Source organism: Cnephaeus nilssonii, assembly GCF_951640355.1.
Source record: "Cnephaeus nilssonii genome assembly, chromosome: 13".
Lineage (NCBI taxonomy): Eukaryota > Metazoa > Chordata > Mammalia > Chiroptera > Vespertilionidae > Cnephaeus > Cnephaeus nilssonii.
The window spans coordinates 24,970,029-24,991,060 of record NC_137084.1 but is presented as its reverse complement, the minus strand read 5'-3'; the positions used below and the strand labels follow the sequence as shown (position 1 = coordinate 24,991,060).

General features: G+C 40.6%; 1 protein-coding gene across 2 annotated transcripts; it reads left to right on the top strand.

Moving 5' to 3' along the window:
• The first annotated feature begins 18,183 nt into the window (after window positions 1-18,183).
• FIBIN (fin bud initiation factor homolog) lies at window positions 18,184-20,659 on the top strand. Of its 2 annotated transcripts, XM_079788965.1 has the most exons (2): window positions 18,184-18,770; window positions 18,870-20,659. In XM_079788965.1, exons 1-2 carry the CDS (start codon window positions 18,600-18,602, stop codon window positions 19,233-19,235), a joined length of 537 nt encoding a protein of 178 aa, XP_079645091.1. In that variant the 5' UTR covers window positions 18,184-18,599; the 3' UTR covers window positions 19,236-20,659. The 2 variants fall into 2 exon arrangements, with proteins under 2 accessions (XP_079645091.1, XP_079645090.1); XM_079788964.1 differs by having other exon boundaries at window positions 18,184-20,659.
• Window positions 20,660-21,032: the final 373 nt, after the last annotated feature.

The following is a 21,032-nucleotide window of genomic DNA, read 5'->3' as shown; positions in this document are numbered from 1 at the left end:
AATAAACCTGATCAGTCAGGAGCACCTACTATGTATCTCTCCACCCAGTTCAAGCTTCTCCAATGTTAATGTGCATCTCAATTACCTGAGGGCCTTGATTCAGTGAGTCTAGGAATGATTCTGAAATTCTGTGTTTGTAAAAATTCCAAGGTGATGCCAATGCTTAATCATTGGTGAGCAACATTTTTGTACAAGGGATAATTTAAGGCAAATAAAATTGTTTATAAGTTACTTTTTCCCCCAAATTCTCATAACTTTACTAAGTTTCATAGGAGGAAAATGTGTGTTATTAGAATTTAGGGTGATAAAAATAATCAATATTATTATGTGCTAAATGGCAATGCAAAATGCTTTAGAAATATGTTCTTATTTCATCCTCTCAAGAATCTGTATGTAACCCGGCTGTATTAGTACCTCTACAATAAGAAACCAGTAGCCCAAAGAAGTCAAATAACTTGGCCACAGTCATGTAAATATTAAAGGGTATATTTGTTTTCAAAACAGATCTGTTATATTTCCGAGCCTGTACAACTTTCTGCCTCTGGTTTACTGAAAAGTAAAATATCAATGAGAAATTAGGCACCATACTTTACAAAAATAATGTTACTAAAAGAACAAATTTGAAATTGAGGGATATGGAAACTACTTTCTAATCTTTCTCTTTAAGTAGAACTTTAGCATTCACAAAGAGTATTTATACGCATTATATTATTTTATCTTTGAAGTTCAAATCCAGTATTTTTATAATTTCCAGTTTATATCCAATGCCTAAAACAATGTCTGGCACTTAACAGGTGTTCAGTAAATATTCACTCAGTTATAAACATGATGAATGAATGCATTACTGGTAGTAATTGTCTGAGGCCTTGTTGAGAAAGACATAAGGCTAAGATAGAGGCCATGTTATGATCGATTTGTTAATGATGCCACAGCTGTCATAGCCTATCTATATATATAAAAGACTAAGTGTCCCGTCCATCTGACCGGTAACTATGACACACACTGACCACCAGGGGGCATACGCTCAACGCAGGAGCTGCCATGATGCGCACTGACCATTTAAAAATAAATGGCACCATGACCTGGCACTGACAAACCAATACTCAGCTTCCCCCAAGTGGGACACAGGCCCCAATACCACCCCAGAGCGACATCCCACCAAATCACAGCTGACACTGCTAAGAACCCATGGCACAAAGTGCGGCCCACAGCCTAGCCCAGCCCAGAAAAGGTCGCTGTGGGCGCAGGGTAATGACATCACATCACTAGCAACACTTGGCTTCCTCTCCATAGCCACTAGCCTCCTTGGAGTTTCTTCAGCCCAGGAACCCAACTTGCTTTATAGCCGGGTGCAAACATTTTACAATTTAACCAAATGTTTGTGAAGCATTTTCACATGCCTCATCTCATTTGCTACTCACAGAAGTCCTAAAGTAGGTAGATAGGAAACTTGGTAGAATACTATTTTCTTTTCATTAGGTGGAAAACAGAGATTTAAAAAGTTTAGAAACTTGACCCAACTGAAAAGAAGAAATGGTAGAACTTGAAAATGACTTCAGGTTTTCTCACTGTGAAGAATATAGTCAAATACTGCTGCAGTTAAATATTTTACCCTTTGTTCTCCCTGTGTGATCTGTAATAATAATTTGCTTCGCGTTGATATTTACTGCTGTGTTGCTGACAATTACCTGAAAGAGAAGTTAGGGTGCTTCACTGGGCTGGAGAAAGTTTAGCTAAATCAGAAAGCAGGTCTAATTAAGCAAGTTCATCTATATATATAAAAGGCTAAGTTTGACTCGTGCATTTACGATACATATAAAGTTCTCACTGGCACCAATCACATGCATGTGTTTCAATCTGTCATTGCCGATTGTGAATTTGGTTGACACTTCTATTATAGAGAAAGCAATATTAAAATATTTCTTCTAATTAATTTCCTTTCAATGTGCACGAACCTGTGCACTAGTGTCATATAATTGCCATCTTTGTACTAGAACATCTGTCCTGAAGGGCAAAGTTGATTCCACCTAAGTCCCCTGGTTTAGTAGTATAGACAAGATATGATAGAAAAGAGGTAAGATAGATTGACCTCTGAGAGCCTAATTTCAAAATAGGAGATTAGAGATGGAAATACAGGTTTGGTTCCCATACAAGTTAGATGTGGCAGTAACTTATTCATGGACTCAACCTAAATGTATTCATCAGAAAGGAGGTAAAGGATTGAGGATTGGTCCACAACAAATGAAAGTGACAGTTCTTAACAGAGCCAGCCAAGGACAATTCAGTGAAGACAGTTCAGTGGTTAAGTGTATGGCTTCTCCAGTAATCTTTTGACAGATACCTCCCTAAATAAAGATGAATGCCTCCATTTAACTTAGCTCAGTAAAGTTAAATATACAAAATATTGATAGCTAAATCACCTTGTATCTAATGTGTGCTAATTAGATACCTGAGTGTATAGGCTTCTCAGAATAAATATACTAATAATTTGACATTATTATATACAGCACTAGATAAAAAGAAGTAACATCTATTCTATTCCAAAAAAATCAAAGAGGAAGGAGCACTTTCAACCTCTTTTTATGAGGCCAGCATTATCCTAACTCCAAAACCACATAAAGACACTAGAAAGATAGAAAATTATAAGTCAATGTCCTTGATGAACATAGATGCCAAAATCCTAAACAAAATATTAGCAAATTGGGTCCAGCAATATACTAAAAATATTATTCAACATGACCAAGTGGGATTTATCCCAGGAATGCAAAGCTGGTACAATATTCACATATCAATAATGTGACACATCACATAAAATGAAAGCAAAAAATAATATGATTATATAAATAGATGCAGAATAAGTATTTGAAAAAATCCAGCATCATTTTTTTTTATAAAAAGCTCTCAACAAAGTGAGAATAGAGGCCATAATAAAGGCCATATATGACAAACCTACAGACAACATCATACTCAACGGTCAAAAGCTAAAAGTGTTTCCCTTAAGAACAGGAACAAGACAGGGATGTCACCTTTCACCACTCTTATTCAACACTAGAGGTCTGGTGCACAAAAATTCATGCACTGGGGTGGGGAGTTCCCTCAGCCTGGCCTGCACCCTCTCACAGTCTGGGAGTCCTCAGGGGATGTCCTACTGATGGCTTAGGCCCACTCCCCACAGGGAGGCGACCGGGTGGGCTCTCAGGGGACAATGCCAGCTCCCCTCCCCATCGCCCCTCTGCCACCACTTGTCACCGCCCCCCCACCCCCTATCGCCATTCCCTCCCTCTGCCCACTGACACGCGCCTTTGCTGGTCTGGCACTACCTGCTCACCGGCCTTGCCCCCTGCCGACTGGTCATTTTGCAGTTCAGTCGATTTGCATATTACACTTTTATTTTATAGGATAGTACTGGAAGTCCTAGCCACACTGATCAGACAAGAGGGGGGAAAAGGCATCCAGATTGGAAAGGAGAAAGTGAAACTGGCATTATTTGTAGATGGCATGATATTATACATAGAAAACTGTAAAGACTCCACACAAAAACTACTAGATTCAATAATGAATTTGGCAAAGTAGCAGGATACAAAATTAACATCCAGAAATTGATGGAATTTTTATAAACAAATAATAAACTCTCAGAAAGAGAAACTAAAAAAAAAAAAAAAACAACAACAACAATCCCATTTACCATTGTAACAAAAAGAAATTAAGATATGTAGGAATAAACTTAACCAAGAAGGTAAAAGACCTGTACTCAGAAAATGACAGGACATTGAAAAAAGAAATAGAGGAAGATATAAACAAGTGGAAGGATATGCCATGTTCATGGATTGGAAGAACTAACATCATTAAAATGTTCATACTACCCAAAGGAATATATAGATTCAACACAATCCCTATTAAAATACCAATGGCATATTTCACAGATCTAGAATAAATACTCCAAAAACTTATATGGAATAAAAAATGATCCTGAATACCCACAGCAATTTTGAGAAAGAAGAATAGAGTTGGAGGGATAACAATACCATGTATCACGTTATACTACAAAGCCTCTATACCCAAAACAGCCTGGTACTGGCACAAGAACAGGCAGATAGATCAATGGGACAAAACAGAGACCCCGGAAATTAACCTAAGCCATACTAGCACTCTCAATATTTGACAAAGGAGGCAAGAGCATGCAATGGAGTAAAGGCAGTCTCTTCAATAAATGGTGTTGGGAAAATTGGACAGTACATGCAAAAAAATGAACTAGACCACCAACTTACAGCATACAAATAATAAATTCAAAATGGATAAAAGACTTAAATGTAAGTCATGAAACCATAAAAATGTTAGAAGAAATCATAGGCAGCAAAATCTCAGACATCTCTTGTAGCGATATGCTTACCGATACATCTCCGAGGGCAAGGGAATCTAAGAAGAAAATAAACAAATGGGCTGCCTCAAAATAAAATCTTCTGCACAGAAAAGGAAACCACCAACAAAATGAAAAGGAATCCCACTGTGTGAGAGAACATATTTGTCAATGATACATCTGATAAAGGGTTAATTTCCCAAATAGTTAAGGAACTCATACAACTTAACAAAAGGAAGACAATCAAATTTAAAAATAGCAAAGGACCTAAATAGATATTTCTCCAAAGAGGACATACAGATGACCAAAAGAAATATTTTTTTAAATGCTCAAAGTCACTAATCATTAGAAAGATGCAAATTAAAACAACAATGAGGTATCACTTCACATCTGCCAGAATAGCTACCATCAACAAATAACAAGTGCTGGTGAGGATGTGGAGAAAAGGTAACCTAGTACACTGCTGGTGGGAATGCAGACTGGTGCAGCCACTATGGAAAACAGTATGGAGTTTACTCAAAAAATTAAATACGGAACTGCCATTTGACACAGTGATCTCACGTCTATGAATATATGCTAAGAATCCTGAAACACCCATCAGAAAGAATATATGCATCCCTATGTACATAGCAGTGCAATTTACAATAGCTAAGATCTGGAAACAATCCAAGTGGCCATCAATTGATGAGTGGGTAAGAAAGCTGTTGTACATTTATACCATGGAATACTATGCAGCAGTAAAAAAAAATAAGGATCTCTTACCCTTTGAGACACCATGGAAGGACCTGGAAGGTATTTTGCTAAGCAAAATAAGCCAGAGAAAAACACATATCACATGATCTCACTTATACGTGGAATCTAATAAATAAAATAAACTGATGAACAAAACAGATTCAGAGACATGGAACAGACTGAGGAATCTCAGAGGGAAGGGGAGAACAGGAAGACATGAACCAAAGAACTGACATGCATATATGCATAATCCATGGGCACAGACCATAGTGCGGTGAAGGTCTGGGTGGGCAGGTGGGGGAGGGGAGAGGAGGTCAATGGGGGACAAGGGGAACATCTGTAATACTTTCAACAATAAAGATAAATTTTAAAAAATATATATTTTAGAGGCTTGATCAGAGCAGCATTTAGAATATGGTTAATACTTCCCCACCACTGGAACAAAATATTTTTTAGTAATCTACCCAACATGTAGTGAATTCTGAAGCTTTCTACTCTGCCTGGTCAGAACTGGAGCCCTTTTCAACCCTGAGTAAGCTCTAACAATTGTTCCCTCTAATCCAGTGGTTCTCAACCTGTGGGTCGCAACCCTCAGGTTGAGAACCGCTGCTATAGAGCCTAAGACCATCAGAAAACACAGATATTTACATTATGATTCGTAACAGTAGCAAAATTACAGTTATGAAGTAGCAACGAAAATAATTTTATGGTTGCGGTCACCACAACATGAGGAACTGTATTAAAGGGTCGCGGCATTACAGGTTGAGAACTACTGCTCTAATCCCTTTTGGGTGGCTCTTTCTCTACTTCAGGGAATTTCCTTACATGCATGTGCTGGTCAATACTCATCTGAAGACCTGAGGGAGACCCTCTGCAGGTGTATGGGGTCCTTCTCTGTGCAGCTGTACCTTTCCATGGCTCTGCTCTGTGAACTCCGGCCACCTGGCCTCCCTGGACCTCCAGCCCCATTTTCTCAACTCAGAGAGGCCCCTAGGCTCCACTGGGTTCCCATTCCCTACACAGTCTGTTTTCCCAACTCTCAGGTGTCACTGTCCTCCTTTGCTTGATGCCCAGTCTTTAAAACTCTTGTTTAATGTCCTATGTCCAGTGTTTTAGTAATTTCAGGTTGGAGGGCACATTCAATCTTTGTTACTCCACCTTGGCCAGAAGCACAAATCAATGTTACGTGTGTGTGTGTGTGTGTGTGTGTGTGTGTGTGTGTGTGTGTTTTCCTGTAATACCTGAGTTCATATGATTTGATGATATGCTGTTTTTAGTTATTTGGGGTGGCATTTTCCAATCAATAGTCTTTCTTCCTCAAACAAAAATACCTATAAACTTCTCCATGTTTGAGATTCTAAGGCTAGGATCCCAAAAATATTAACATATCTAGAGTCAGAACAAAACATAGAAACAGCTTGCCTACACATTGCCAAACATCTAAAATCTAGATGCATCCCAAGTAACCTGATGTTTGGTTTCATATAGACCTAGCATCTGAATGTTAGCATTTTCTCTTTCCTGTCCACTGCTGGAGCTTAGCATCCACAGTGAATTCCACAGTGCATACCACAGTGACTCCACCATTCCAGAGCTAATCCTTTCTTCTCTTCAAGCAGCTTTGGAATGCAGCCATACCTGAGCCAAGGAGGGCCCAGGAGTTTAAAAATAAGAAAGACTTCCATTCATTGGAGATTGCAAAAATCATTGTACACATGGAAAGCAAATGTTTAATGACAAATCACGTTTAGTTGTTTTTAAACTTATTTATATTATTCCTGACAGGAACATTTTTCTTCTCCGGGGATCATTTTGTCTTTTTCCATTTGGCTCCTCCTGCTTTTGAGATAAAGCCATTTATCAATAAAGCATTTGGAAGGAGAAAAAAGGAAGATGGCTTATCCTAGGCAGAAAGCCTCATGCTCATCTCAGTGTCCCTAATGCTAACTAAAATCTCTAAGAAAAGACAGAGAACATTCTTGTTTTGTGTTCTTTCTAGATCAAACATCTTCAATCCTATTAAATTACTGTACTGTCATAACAGCACTGTTATTAGTCACGTTTTCCCACTATTTACAAATTATAAGTTGCTGCCAGTTTGTACCAGACGCTGGTCTTCTTTGGGATAAAAAAGAAATTGATTTTCTAACTTTATATACTGTTAAGAGTCTCTAAACACTATCACTTACTTGGTTACTTCACAGACCTCCCTGGTAGCACATGGTCTATTTTTAAACTCTGTTAAAATCCAAGCTTCACTTTTAGTCTTCACAGCTTTGCAAAAAATACTTCAGAGGATATTTTCTATGATTAGTTTTAAGACCAAGACAAATTTTGTCATTACACTTTATTAAAAACCTGCCCTCTTTATGTGTCATCTTTGGGAATAAGAAATTATAACTTTCTCCCTCATTTTCTTTACAACAACATTTGTGGGCAACACCCATCTTCAAACTTGGTTTAAATATCCCTGAAGGAAACCTTCATTTCTATTAAAAGAGATAAAATTGAAAAAATATGCTAAGTATCTAATAATGTGGATTTTTTCTGGTGCACATGATATGATATAAATGAGGTTGTGAAGCTACATAATAGAAACCCTTTCCATTTAGGTGATGGTGTGAGACAACATCTGGGAAGCAGCAGTTTTAATAAATATGTAAGGCACCTGGAAATAAGAAAGAAAATAAGATTAAAACTCATGTGTCTTGGATTATTTAGCTTGACTATAATTCCTAGATTTTAGGGTTTCTGGTTAGAAGCTCACTACCTAGCCTGCTTCAGAGAATCTTTGTCACAAAATAACTCAACAACACATGAGGATTGCATCTCCCCTCACTATGCCTCAAGCCTAACCCATAACACTGGCAATAAAAATTCCAGTCCGTGAAAATCTAGAAATTTAACCTCAACATCTACAAGAATCGAACATTCTGATTTTATTTCAACCATGGAAGAAGTCCATCAGAAACTCTTGAATCCAAAGACTTGGGTATCTGGCTTCAGAGCCAAGTGGTTTAAGAAACTAAATCAGATGAAACTCTGCCGTCTGCAGACCCAGGATCGGGATATCAGGGAAGCACAGCTGAAAGCATGTGAAATCAAGCTCCACGAAGTGAGGGCTTCCAGAACGTGGCTCCAGTTGTTCTATCCCTTTGAACTATTTCCCTTTCTTTGTTTTTCTTTTTCCTCCTAAAATTTATAGTATATTAACCATAGGATTATGGTGGGCACTGTGGAGAATGCAAACCAAATTAAAGAAGAACATAGCTATTACCAATACAGTAATCCACCCCTCGTCCATGACTTTACTTTCCATTACGCACAGTCAAACCGTGCTCTGAAAATATTAAATGGAAAATTACAGAAATAAACAACTCATACATTGTAAATCGAACACTGTCCTGAGTAACATGATAAAATCCTGGGCTGTCCCATTCCATCTGGCCCAGGATATGAATCATGCCTTTGTCCAGCATATTCATGTCATTTACTAGCCATCTAGGTGATTAGATTGACTATCATGGTGTAGCAGTGTCTGGGTTCAAATAACCCTTGAAGCATTTTAATACCATGTCACAATGCCTGTGTCATTCATTTCACATCATCACAGAAAGGAGGGTGAGTACAGTACAATAGTTATTTTGAGAGAGAGAGAACACAATCATATAACCTTTACTATAGTACATCGTAATAAATGTTCCACTTTATTATTAGTTGTTGTTGATCTCTTAGTTTGCCTAATTTATAAATTAAATTTGATCATAGGTATATATGTACAGAAAAAAAACAAAGCATATATAGGCTTCAGTATTATCTGTAGATTAAGGTATTCCCTGTGGGTCATGGAACATATTTCCTATAGATAAGGGGGGACTCCTGTAATCCCTCCATAGAAATAAGCAGGCTACCTTTTGTCATATTACCATCTTGCCTTTGTATTGCTGTTTTTGTTGTTATTTTATTAACCATTTTTTCATATGGTACTGTATAGTATTCATTTGCCATTTTATTAAAATATCTTTAAATTTAAATCTGCCAATGCAAATAACTAGATTGCTTTGCAGAAAGATCAACCCATTAATACCCTTACCTTCAATATATGAGAATGCTTGTTTTTCTGTGTTATTATAGCATTAAGAAATATAATTATTTCATACTATAACATTAGGACAAACATCTCATTGTTATTTTTATTTTTGGCTTTTCATTACTTGCAAGGTAACATACTTTATATGTTAAGTTAGTATGTCATTTTCTCTACTAAAAACTGCCTATTCGTGTCATTTATTCATCTTCTGGGATTCTAGTGTTTTTTCTTCTTAAGTTCTACGAACACAATACACACAAAGAATATTAAACATTCCTTACTAAAATGTTTTGCAAATGTTGTCCCAAATCACTTAAGGTGACTATAATGATTTTCACATATACTTTTTAATGTAAGCAAATCCATCTTATTCTCCTTTTATAGCTGCTTACATTGTTTTATTTGCTGTTCAGTGTTTACAGAGCTGCAATAGCATGCTAAAGGTATGGCAGGCTGTGACTCACTCCCAACAAATCAAGAGTTGTTGGTCATGAACAAATACTTTGCAGGAAGAATTCACCAATAAATAGGTTTTTCCTGTCTAAATAATCTTTAGTTACACAATACATAACCACTGTTGAAAAGTTTTAACCACACTAAAGTCTATACCATTAGTCCTCTCATGTCTATGGTTCAAAACAATATTAATAAAAGGATATCAATATTAAATTGATATCCTCACTTATCTCATAATTATTTGCTTCATATGTCTATCAACAAACATTTGTAAGCACCTATGCTGAACTTGGTCAGAAGAAAGAGTATCCCAATCTTGAACAAGAGCATGTCTAAATTAAGATTCGATATCTGTGTTTTTTTATTGAATTTATTGGGGTTACATTGGTTAATAAAATTATATAGGATTCAAGTGTACAATTCTATAATATATCATCTGTATATTGCATTGTGTGTTTACTACCCCAAGTCAAGTCTCATTCCATCACCATTTATCCCCTCTGTACCCTCTTCTACCTCCCCAAGGCCCTCTTTCCCTCTGGTAATCACCCTACGGTTATCTGTGTGTGTAAGTTATTTTTTGCTTAGTCCCTTCACCTTTTCACCCAGCCCTGAAACTTCCCTCCCCTCTGACAGTTGTCAGTCTGTTCTCTATCTATGAGTCTGATTCTATTTTGTTAGTTTTCTTTGTTCATTTGAATCCACATATGAGTGAAATTATATGTACTTGTCTTTCTCTGACTGGCTTATTTCACTTAGCATAATTCTCTCCAGGTCTATCTATGCTGTCTCAAAGGGTAAGATTTCCTACCTTTTTAGTGCCATGTAGTATTCCATTGTGTAAATGTGCCACCCCTTCTTATTTCTCTCATCTACTGATGGGCACTTGGGCAATATCTAAAAAGTATATTTAAGTGAAATGTTTTATGGCAAACATCTAGATAAGCTTGTCCTTCTACCTCCACCTGTTGGACATTTAGTTTCATCGGGATCATCAGCAACAAGGGCCAAATGAGGAGTAGGTAGAGGAAGTAAGAAGTGAAGTGTGGGTGCTCATTAGGTGTCATTAACAAAGCTGCAAAATAAGAAGTGGAGACAATTGGATGCACCCTGGAAGTTGGATCTGGAAACAAGTTTTCTGACATGAATTCAGACTTCTCCCAAAGGCAATAATGGCAAGCCCATTTTGACTCATCTTCAAAATAGCCCCTATTATCCTCTTCCAACTGCATTTCTTTAGAATTAAAAGTTGGATTTGGATTTGGATTCTAAACACAATCAACTTGTTCACTGCAGGACAATTTTTAAATCTCCAAGATCTTGGGTGGGAAAAAGCAGCCAAAAAACTAAGAAACACAAGCATGGAAGATGTTCCTGTTTTCTGACAACAAAAAAGAAAAAGAAAAAGAAATGTTATTATTAGCCCACCACATCTCTCCACTCCCTACCCCAATTGATGTCTGAGGGGCATCTGCTTGGCCATCTGTGGACTCCTTAATAAGTTTTATTAAGACCAGAAATACCAGAATGCCTTAATAAGGGAAAGACTCAGCCCCATGGTTCCTCAGGAACCTTAGTCAGTGGCTCTTGACCTAAACTTTCCATGACACTTGTTTCTGTTTCCATTTAGATTTGAGCTTCCTTCCCTCAAATCATGATAGGTTTTGTAGGTCCCTCTCCTCTGACCCCCACTATATATTTCCATTTGCAGACCATTTGTACCCCATGGCCCCCACAACCTCAGCAGATTGTAGAGCTGCTGCTATGATTTGTTTTCCCATGTGGTTGCTGAACAAAGTGTTTGCAGAATTGAAGTGTGACTGTTCTGTTCTCTCACATTCTGTTTCTCTGCCTTTTCTCAGCTCTTTCAATTCTATTAGACATGATCATTAAAATAATGAGAAAGAATAGAAGATTAACCAAAGGGGGGAAGAAATAAGGTCTGATTTTTCTCCAAGCCAGCTAGATCGTAAACCAGGGTGGGCACTTCCAATAGCAGAGAAGTAAAAGTTTTTACCAGGCAAACAGCAAATTGCCCTGCAGGGTGGTCTGATGCTTCTGTAGTTCATAGCCCAGAACATACTAGGACTGTCTGTACAGACTGCTGCACAGTTTACTTAGGAAGGGTCAGAAGTCAGCCTTTGAGAGATACTCCCTTCTGGATGTTCTGAATCATGGAATTCACAGGGCTCTGTCCCTTCTCTTCTGCCAGGATCATCCAGATTAAGTGTGAGATATCACTGGCTGACTTGGCCAGACGAAACACGTACTCAGATTATCTGGCCATCACTAAATAGTAGAATTCCTTAAATTCTACATTTTGGATATCACAACAACTAACAAATATTTGGCTATCTGCTTGGCTCTGTGCTAATCACAAAGGATATAAAGGTAACTGAAACACATCCCTACACTTGAACTCACAGTCAAGTGTGGGGGGGGGAGGGGAATATACCAGGTTAATAGATAACCCAATAAAATGCAATACACATTATAAAAAAATTAAGAAAAGGTACCACTAATTACAAAAATAGAGTGTCAAAACACTAAATAGGAAGTGACCAACTTAAGCCAGAGTGCTGACATATATTCATTAAGTACCCCCTTTGATCCAGGCAGTGGAGAGATAGAAGTGAACACAGCTTCTATCTCTATGTAATGTAAGTCAAGCTGTAGAGACACACCTAGAACAAATAAATACCTAAAGTACAATTATAAATAGTGGAAAGTGCCATGAGGAAAAGAAGAAGGTGGTACAATAAGGTAAACTATTAGGTAGAATGATAGGGAGGACTAATTAAAATCCAGAAATCAAGGAGGGGTTTTTAGGAGAAATGACATTAAAGTTAAGACATGAGAGGAAATGACATTACAATTAAGGCATAGAGGAGAGTTACTGAATCACCTTGGCTTGCATGAGACTTAATTTGGTATTAGCATTTTAGTGATGTTTGTTATCATGGTGTATCATAGCTTATTCTGACTAATAGAGAAAGATTTGGATAACTGACCAGACACTTCCTACGTTATACTTATTTCCTTGTAAGCATTCTAATTACGTTTTCATGGGTGTGTTTTATTGCCTATATATAATGGAGTTTTTTTTTAAATTGCTCTTGTTAATCCATTCTCCTCTGCCCCTAACCAATATTCTTACAGCAAACTAGAAGCCCGGTGCACGAAATTCGTGCACGGGGGGGGGGGGGGGGGGAGGCCGGGGTGTGTGTGTCCCTCAGCCCAGCCAGCACCCTCTCCAATATGGGACCCCTGGAGGGATGTGCAACTGCCCACTGCCCATTTTGGATAAACGGGCAGTCGGACATCCCTCTCACAATCCAGGACTGCTGGCTCCCAACCGTTCACCTGCCTGCCTGCCTGATTGCCTCTAACCGCTTCTGCCTGCCAACCTGATCACCTCCTAACTACTCCCCTGACAGCCTTATTGACGCCTAACTGCTCCCCTGATGGCCCGATTGCCCCAAACAGCCTTCCCCTACTGGCCTGGTCACCCCTAACTGTCCTCCCCTGCAGGCCTGGTCGCCCCCAACTGCCCTCCTCTGCTGGCCTGGTCACCCCTAACTGCCCTCCCTTGCAGGCCTGGTCCCTCCCAATCGCCCTCCCCTGCCGGCCATCTTGTGTCCACATGGGGGTGGCCATCTGTGACCATATGGGGGTGGCCATCTTGTGTGTTGGGGTGATGGTCAATTTGCATATTACTCTTTTATTAGATAGGATAATAATAACCACTTCACTGAGTTAATGTAACAAATAAATAGCAGACTAGATATGATATCACTAATATGTGGAATCTAATAAAATAAACTGACAAAATAGAACCAGAGTCATGGATACTAATGTCAGAGGGAAGGGGATGGGGGCTACTGGATAAAAGAAGGTGAAGAACATATATGCATAGCCCATGGACAGACAACAATGTGGTGAAGGCCAGGAGAGGGGGAAGCAGGGGCTGGGTGGAAGTGGGCAGAGGCTGGTAAATGGGGGATATCTGTAATAGTGTCAATAATAAGCAACAATAAATAAATAACGGACTAGATAATCAAAACTTATTCCACTCTCTCCCTTCTTTATCTTCTTTCTATTTTTTTCTTTGCCTGCTTGCTACCTTCCTTCCTTCCTTCCTTACTTCGCTCTTTCCTTTCTTTCTCATCCATATCTCTTCCTCTCTTCTTCCCACCCTCTTTAAACAATGGTTGCTCAATAACTACTAATTACCTGTTATTTGATTAAAATAACCCCCAAAGTGCTAAATGCTGTCGTTCTTCTCATCTTCCCCCTTATTTTCCTCGCTTCTCCTGCCCGGATCTCTAATCTAGTCCAGGCTAATTCTCTTTGTTCTTTTTTCCTCTTTGATGTGGTCCAGGGATTCAGTCTGGCCATTTTAGGTGGATGTTGGGAGTAGGGCTTCCACTTCTCTGAGGCCCCTTTTGGCTTCTAGACTGTATAGTGGGACCCTATTTCTCCAACCCTCCTTATACCTAGTGCATGCAAGCCCCTTTTCTAGAAAACTTCTATTATTACCATAATCAGAAACAGCCAGGGGATCACAAAAACCTTTGTCAAGAGAAAATCACAGAGTTTAAGAAATCTTACAGGTCTTTAGGCTCATGGTGCTTAAATTCCTGCTTCCCTCTCTGAAATGGTAACTGGACCAAAGAATCTTGATTTTAAAGTGCACTGAAAAGGATAAAAGATAAGCAAGTCTTGAGCTAGCCAACCCTACTAACATTGCATGGCAAGGACTATATATGAGCAGCTGTATTGGACGAAGGAGCTCCCCTACTTTTTTACACGACTCTGGCCATGGCTCCTGAGGTCCTCCTTTATCCTGAAATTTGCCCAGTTCCAACCCTTTGACTCTGTTTCTAGTTTTCAGCCTTAGACTCACTGTGGTTTCTATCAGCCCTGGTGCTTCCTCTACTTATTCTTCAAAGTCCTCTGACGTCTGTGCTTGGACATTTCCTCCGGCTCCATTTATTTTAGGCTGATCCTCAGAGACCCACCTTAACTCTGACTCTAGTAGACCAGCCCAAGGAGAAAGTGGGCACATATGAAGAACCTACAAATAAATAACTTTTAAAAGTGAACAAGATGTGGTATGCTGTTGCCTACTAGCACCTGTTCATGAGAGCCAATTAAGTTTTCGGGAATTTTGCAAGTCAGTTGTTTAACATAGCCATTATTAAAAATTAAATTATTTAGCCTTTGTTGGGTGGTTCAGTTGGTTGGAGTGTCATCCCATACACCAAATGGTTGTGGGTTTGATTGCCAGAAAGGGAATATATCTAGATTGTGGATTAATGATTGAAATCAGACCAACTGTGACCACCAATGTGGATTTGGAGGACCTGCATTTGAGCTACCAGGGATCTAATCTGTCATTCCTGGTAGACATGAACAAGGATGTTTGTAGTCCTAAGGACAAGGATAGCCATCTTGGAAACACAAATGAAAGAGATACCCAAGAATGAATATAAGCTGAGGAAGTAGAACCAAAAATGGTGATATGTAACAGAGGGTTCATATCGTTACATGAGGAAACTGCAGGAAAAAGTAAATACTCTCTTATCCTGATCATGTGTGTATATATACACATATATCCAACCAGAGAGCAAGCTCTCTGTGGACTGAAATTTTTTATTGCACCTTTTTGTATCTGTGACTAACTTAACACTGCATCCTGTAGGTAGTGGAGGACAAGCAGTAGTAAGTGCTTAATAGACATGTGCTTAGTAGAATTGGTTAGTAATTTAGGGGGAGATTGTGTAGGAAGTGGAGCGAATCAGAGTCAAGCCTTCTTCCCTTCTTTGCCAAGCAGCCAGTTTGAATCCATCTGTCATCATCTGTGAATGCCCCAGGGAAAAGGAATGAAGCCATGTGGTTCTTGAGTCCAAAAATTCAGTTTCTCAACCAGAGGAGGTTGTAGTTTTCTGCTGGACTATAGGTATGCCCTGCTTTTCCAAAGGTCACCTTGCACCACTTCGCTTTTACAAAAGACCGACATTGGTACTTATTTTTACTAACAAACAAAAAAACAAAAAAATCCGAAGAATATTTCTGCTTTTAAAAAAAAGTGAAAATAGTGTTCAGTTTTGTTTTTTGTTTTTGGTGGGGGTTTTTGCAGCAAACCAGTTAGAGAGGCAGTGCTCACTTGTAACTACACCATACATGCATTATTTCCAGTGTATATAGGCTGTGTAGTATATCATTCCTGCTCGTACTCCATGTTGGTGTTATTTTAAGCATTATGTGTTATTTGGTATGATTGGTTTGATTATTATTTGGGTGTGGGAACGCTCCCTAGTTTTTCCTGTATAAATTAATGGTAATTGCTTTATGACATTAAAGACGGTTTCATAGAAACACTGTACTTTCAGATAGTGGGGCAAACCTGCACAGTGAAAATAAGCCATAGCCTTTTAGTGAGCATCAGCACTAAGAAGACTCCTTTGGTCTATGTTTTCATGATGCCAAATATGCGGATAAGAATGGAAGCATGCAGTCAAGTGCTCGCTTTGGCAGCACATACACTAAAATTGAAACAATACAGAGATTAGCTTGGCTCCTGTGCAAATTCACGAAGGTTCCATAGTTTTTAATATGCTGTCTGGAGTCAAATTACCTGGGTCTGAAGCTAGCTACTTAACCTGTTTATTTACCTGTAAAATGGGGATGATACATGTAAAATACATATAAAAATATATTTAAAACTTAGGTTGTTAGGAAATAAATCGGTTAACACTGAAAAAAATATGCAGTTAACATGTCTCAAAAATCTATGCATGTGACACCACATTAACAAAATATCCAGTTACTTAAGCAGACTTCTCATGTCTATCCAGGAGTCTGGCCCCATGTCAGTGAAAGTGATGGCAATAAATGTGACAGTCCCAAAGTTGTACGGACTGTGACTCTGAATGATACCAGCCAGCCACCTATGACTTGGAGAGGGAGATAAGTATAAACACAGGCAAATCGTGTGAGTGTTTGTTATACTTTAAGTTGAAAGAGGAAATAACCACGTTAGGAATGCTGCCTCCTGCTTTCCCCATCCCTTCCCTGTCTTTCCTCTGCAACCCCATTGCTACCCAGCATACAATATGTCTTATTTGTATTAATCTAATCCTCTCTCCATTTCCCAGAACATAAGCTCCAGGAGGGCAAGGATTTGTCTCTACTTCTGTTCATTGCTCTATTCACAATATCTTAATAGACTGGTATATAGTAAACTAGAGGCCTGATGCACAAAAATTGTGCACTTGAGGGGTTCCCTCAGTCTGGCCTGTGACCTCTCACAGTCCGGAAGCCCTCAGGGGTGTCCAACTGACAGATGTCCGGGAGCAGTCAGTCGGACATCCTTAGCACTGCCACGGAGGCGGGAGAGGCTCCCGCCACAGCCACTGCACTGGCCAGCCGTGAGCCCGGCTTCTGGATGATTGGTGCTCCCCTGTGGGAGTGCAATGACCACCAGGGGGCAGCTCCTGCATTGAGTGTCTGCCCTCTGGTGATCAGTGCACATCATAGTGACTGGTCGTTCCGCAGTTTAGTCAATTTGCATATTAGCCTTTTATTATATAGGATGCTCAGTAAACATTGGTTGAACAAATGAGATGTCCTGAAGGATGGTTATTTGCTAATCAATTAATAAATCAGAAATTTAATGGCTGGGTTAAAAAAATACCTTTTTCCCCCTGAATTAAGTTAAAAGATCCTGTGACTTAATAAGTGCTGTCTCAACAACAATCTTAACTACAATATAGCTTTATGACTAATAATCAATTTGCTTAACATAATGCCCCTTTGTTTCTCCATCTGGAAAATGGGGAAACAGTGCCAGCCCTTTATTCTTCAAAAACTTTTAAGTATCCTCAAAGAGATAATAGCTGTAATGGTGTCAGGTTAAAGATACAATGCAGGAGCTTAGCATGAATGGTTTTTCAGACAATTAAACAATTATCTCAGTTGCCCATTTACTTATTAAACCAGTAAAATTCCATTTCAGCTTTTATTCTTATGTATACTAATAAACATGAATTCATCAGTTTTCTATTTCCTATTTCATCCAAAGTATTGTTATTATAAATTTTAACTAACCATTTTCAAATCAAACTGCCACTTTCTATACCTCACATCTGCCTCAAAGTCGCAAACTTTCTAATGATAGACATACTCATTGAATCCACTCTAACTGATCCTTATGAAACATGTGAAATGTCTTTTCTCCAGGGTAATCATCCTTCATCCTCCCCATATATTAAAAGCAAACCAGTCTTTTTGCTGTGGGAATTCCAGTTATCCTGTCCCCAGGTTCCCCTTTAAGCCAAAGTCTGTTTGTTTGTTTTTAGGGTCTCCCTTCCAATCTTGAAAAAGAGACCCTGTACCTTTAATAACAGAGACCTGGTGAGAGGTTTCTTTCCAAACTTGTTCCCTGGCTTCCAAGTGACGAAACCAGCTGTAATTTGAGAGCAGAGAGATCCTCAGGATATCATTAGCCAAAGGAAAAGCTCGGCATTCCCACCCAGCCCAGGAGCTGAAATAGTACCAGAGGGCAAGAGCCAGCCTTTCTCTCCAGCTCCAGGCTCCAGCTCCCAGCAGCAGGGGAAACTCTGGGAGCGAGCTGGGAGCAGCAGAGCCCGTCCTGCCAAGCCCTGGGATCGCGCAGGGGGAAGAGCCTGCTGAGCTGCAGCCGCCCAGCAGCACGTACGTACTTGAGAGAGCGGGAACACAGATCCCTGTGCATCCTGCGCTGCTGACCCTGCTACCCAGGCGCTGGGGCCGCAGCCCCATGAAGCCTGCTGGAGAGGGGGCACCAGGGAGCAGCAAGCCCGCGGGGCCTGAGGCTGACGCTGTCTCAGGGAGGCGGCCCTGACTCCCAAGGGGACCCCCTTCCTCGCGTCCGGGCGAAAAGTCTTCTCCAGGGGTCCCCTGTCCTCCTGAAGCCACAAGATGGCCTTCCTGAAGCTGCTCTGGATGGGTCTCTTCTGCCACCTGTGCCAGGGCTACTTCGATGGCCCCCTCTACCCGGAGATGTCCAATGGGACGCTGCACCACTACTTCGTGCCCGACGGGGACTACGAGGAGAACGACGACCCCGAGAAGTGCCAGCTGCTCTTCAGGGTGAGTGACCACAGGCGATGCTCCCAGGGGGAGGGCAGCCAGGCCAGCCGGCTGCTGAGCCTCACCCTGCGGGAGCAATTCACGGTGCTGGGCCGCCAGGTGGAAGACGCGGGGCGGGTCCTGGAGGGCATCAGCAAGAGCATCTCCTACGACCTGGACGGGGAAGAGAGCTACGGCAAGTACCTGCGCCGGGAGTCCCACCAGATCGGGGATGCCTACTCCAACTCGGACAAGTCCCTCACGGAGCTGGAGAGCAAGTTCAAGCAGGGCCAGGAGCAGGACAGCCGGCAGGAGAGCAGGCTCAACGAGGACTTCCTGGGGATGCTGGTCCACACCAAGTCCCTCCTGAAGGAAACGCTGGACATTTCCGCCGGCCTCCGGGACCGATACGAGCTGCTGGCCCTCACCATCCGGAGCCACGGGACCCGGCTAGGCCGGCTGAAAAACGATTATCTTAAGGTGTAGGGGATGGGGCGTCCTGCCAGCAGAGGGGACCGTATCTGCCCTGCTGTGGAGGGAGGGGGCCAGAAGACAGGGCTCACATTCCCCACAAAGTTAATTTCCATATCCAGTTTTGCACTTGGAGAATGATCGGAAGTCATCTTTGAAAAGGAAAGAAGTGGGTTTGGTTTCTGTACATTATTTATGAGATTGATTTGCCATTGATTTGCCACCTGCCGAGAACCGTGTTAAGCCAGGCCTCTCACCTTTCCTCAGAGGCTTGGTAACTGCAGAGACACCTGTTTCAGCCACCCCCCAAAAGGACACCCATGACACAGTGTTGAGCTTCCCCATCCCCCCATCGTAGAGATTTGCTGCAAATACCCAGACGGCAGCGTGCATAGCTCCTTCCCCCTCGCAGCCTTCTCTCCTGGGCGCTGGAAGCTGGCAGAGCTGCCTGTGTTTCAGAGGAGGCCGGAGCACGGCTCTGCATGCCTCCGGGCAGATGGAAGCTGCCTGTCTCCTCTTCACTTTTTCTCTCTTATTTATTACCATTGTCTCTAAGGTTTTGTTTTGTTTTGTTTTGTGTTTTGGTAAGAGTATTGGCTAGAAACTCTATGCAAATCATCCTTTGCAGGGAGATGTCTGAGTGCCTCTGTGGGTGTAAATCCAAGCGACCACCTTTAAGCAGTCTAAGGTTTGTGGTGGCTGGGCACTCACATCGATACGTTGATTTGCTATGTCTCTCACTGTATGTCTGTGTCATCAGCGCTCCGGTCCATTAAGAAGAAGTAGCTTGTTTGTTTGAACACACCCCCAAATGCCTTAGGAGTGAGGTTATCAATATATTCTTTCTCATTTAGGGGGTCTCGCTTCTGTTTGCTTATTGGAGACTTGTACTTCAGGTAGGGGGGAATTCTAATAACTCCTTAACCAAGTTTTATTATTCAGACAATAAATATGTTCTCGTGTAATGCTGGCTTATTTTCTAATTTCTATCTGTGACTTTCACATTGCCAAGAGGGGCCAAAGCAAAAGGAAAGAGAAGGATGGGACGTAAGCCAGTTTACTTAGAGTGTATATTAAAGACAGAGGGATAGCTACGTATCTGGCACTCTTTCCTTCCCTGGCCACCCTTACAATCCTCAAAAGAAAAAAATATCTAGGCCATTTTGGTCTCTGTGTGCTTGCTGGTCTGCCTGAAAACTCTAGTGTTCTCCAATTTTCCCCATAGAATCAACTGAAGAACTTTATGCCAGGGCTCATACCTTATATGCCCTCAGAATGCAGAGGGAGAGTTCCAATTCAAAGTTATAGGAACTACAATGGTGTTTAGTCATTCTGAAGCCACGTCTATGTTATTTAATTCATGCTTTAAAAAGATGGAAATGCACTTTATTTCATGTCTTTCCCTGGCCAGTTCTCACTGTCACTTAAATTTGCTTTCTTTTCACACACAGAGGAAAATAAATAAATGTTCATAACCTACTTTTCAACAGTGAGCCATTTTTTTCTCTTAATGCACAAGAAATCCAGTTTTCTATTCCTATGAAGTGTCAAATATTCTCCTACTACAGTAGGGGAAACTGAGGCTCAGAAAACTATTGATCCTCAGCTAGTTGTAACTGCTCCAGGTGTCTTACATTTGAGTACACGACTTTCCCATGGTGCTCTCTTCAAGGATGCTGAAAGATGAGAGGAGTGGCCTAAGGCCTGAGGCTTTGGATAATTATTTTATTGTTTAAAATAAAAAACATACGGAATACTATTTAAATGAATCACTTGTCATTTCCTCATCCAGAAGCCTGCTTTTAGCTCCCT

What these genes read in the sequence shown, in the direction of transcription:
- FIBIN (XM_079788964.1), top strand. Translation starts at nt 18,600, where the DNA reads ATGGCCTTCCTGAAGCTGCTCTGGATGGGTCTCTTCTGCCACCTGTGC.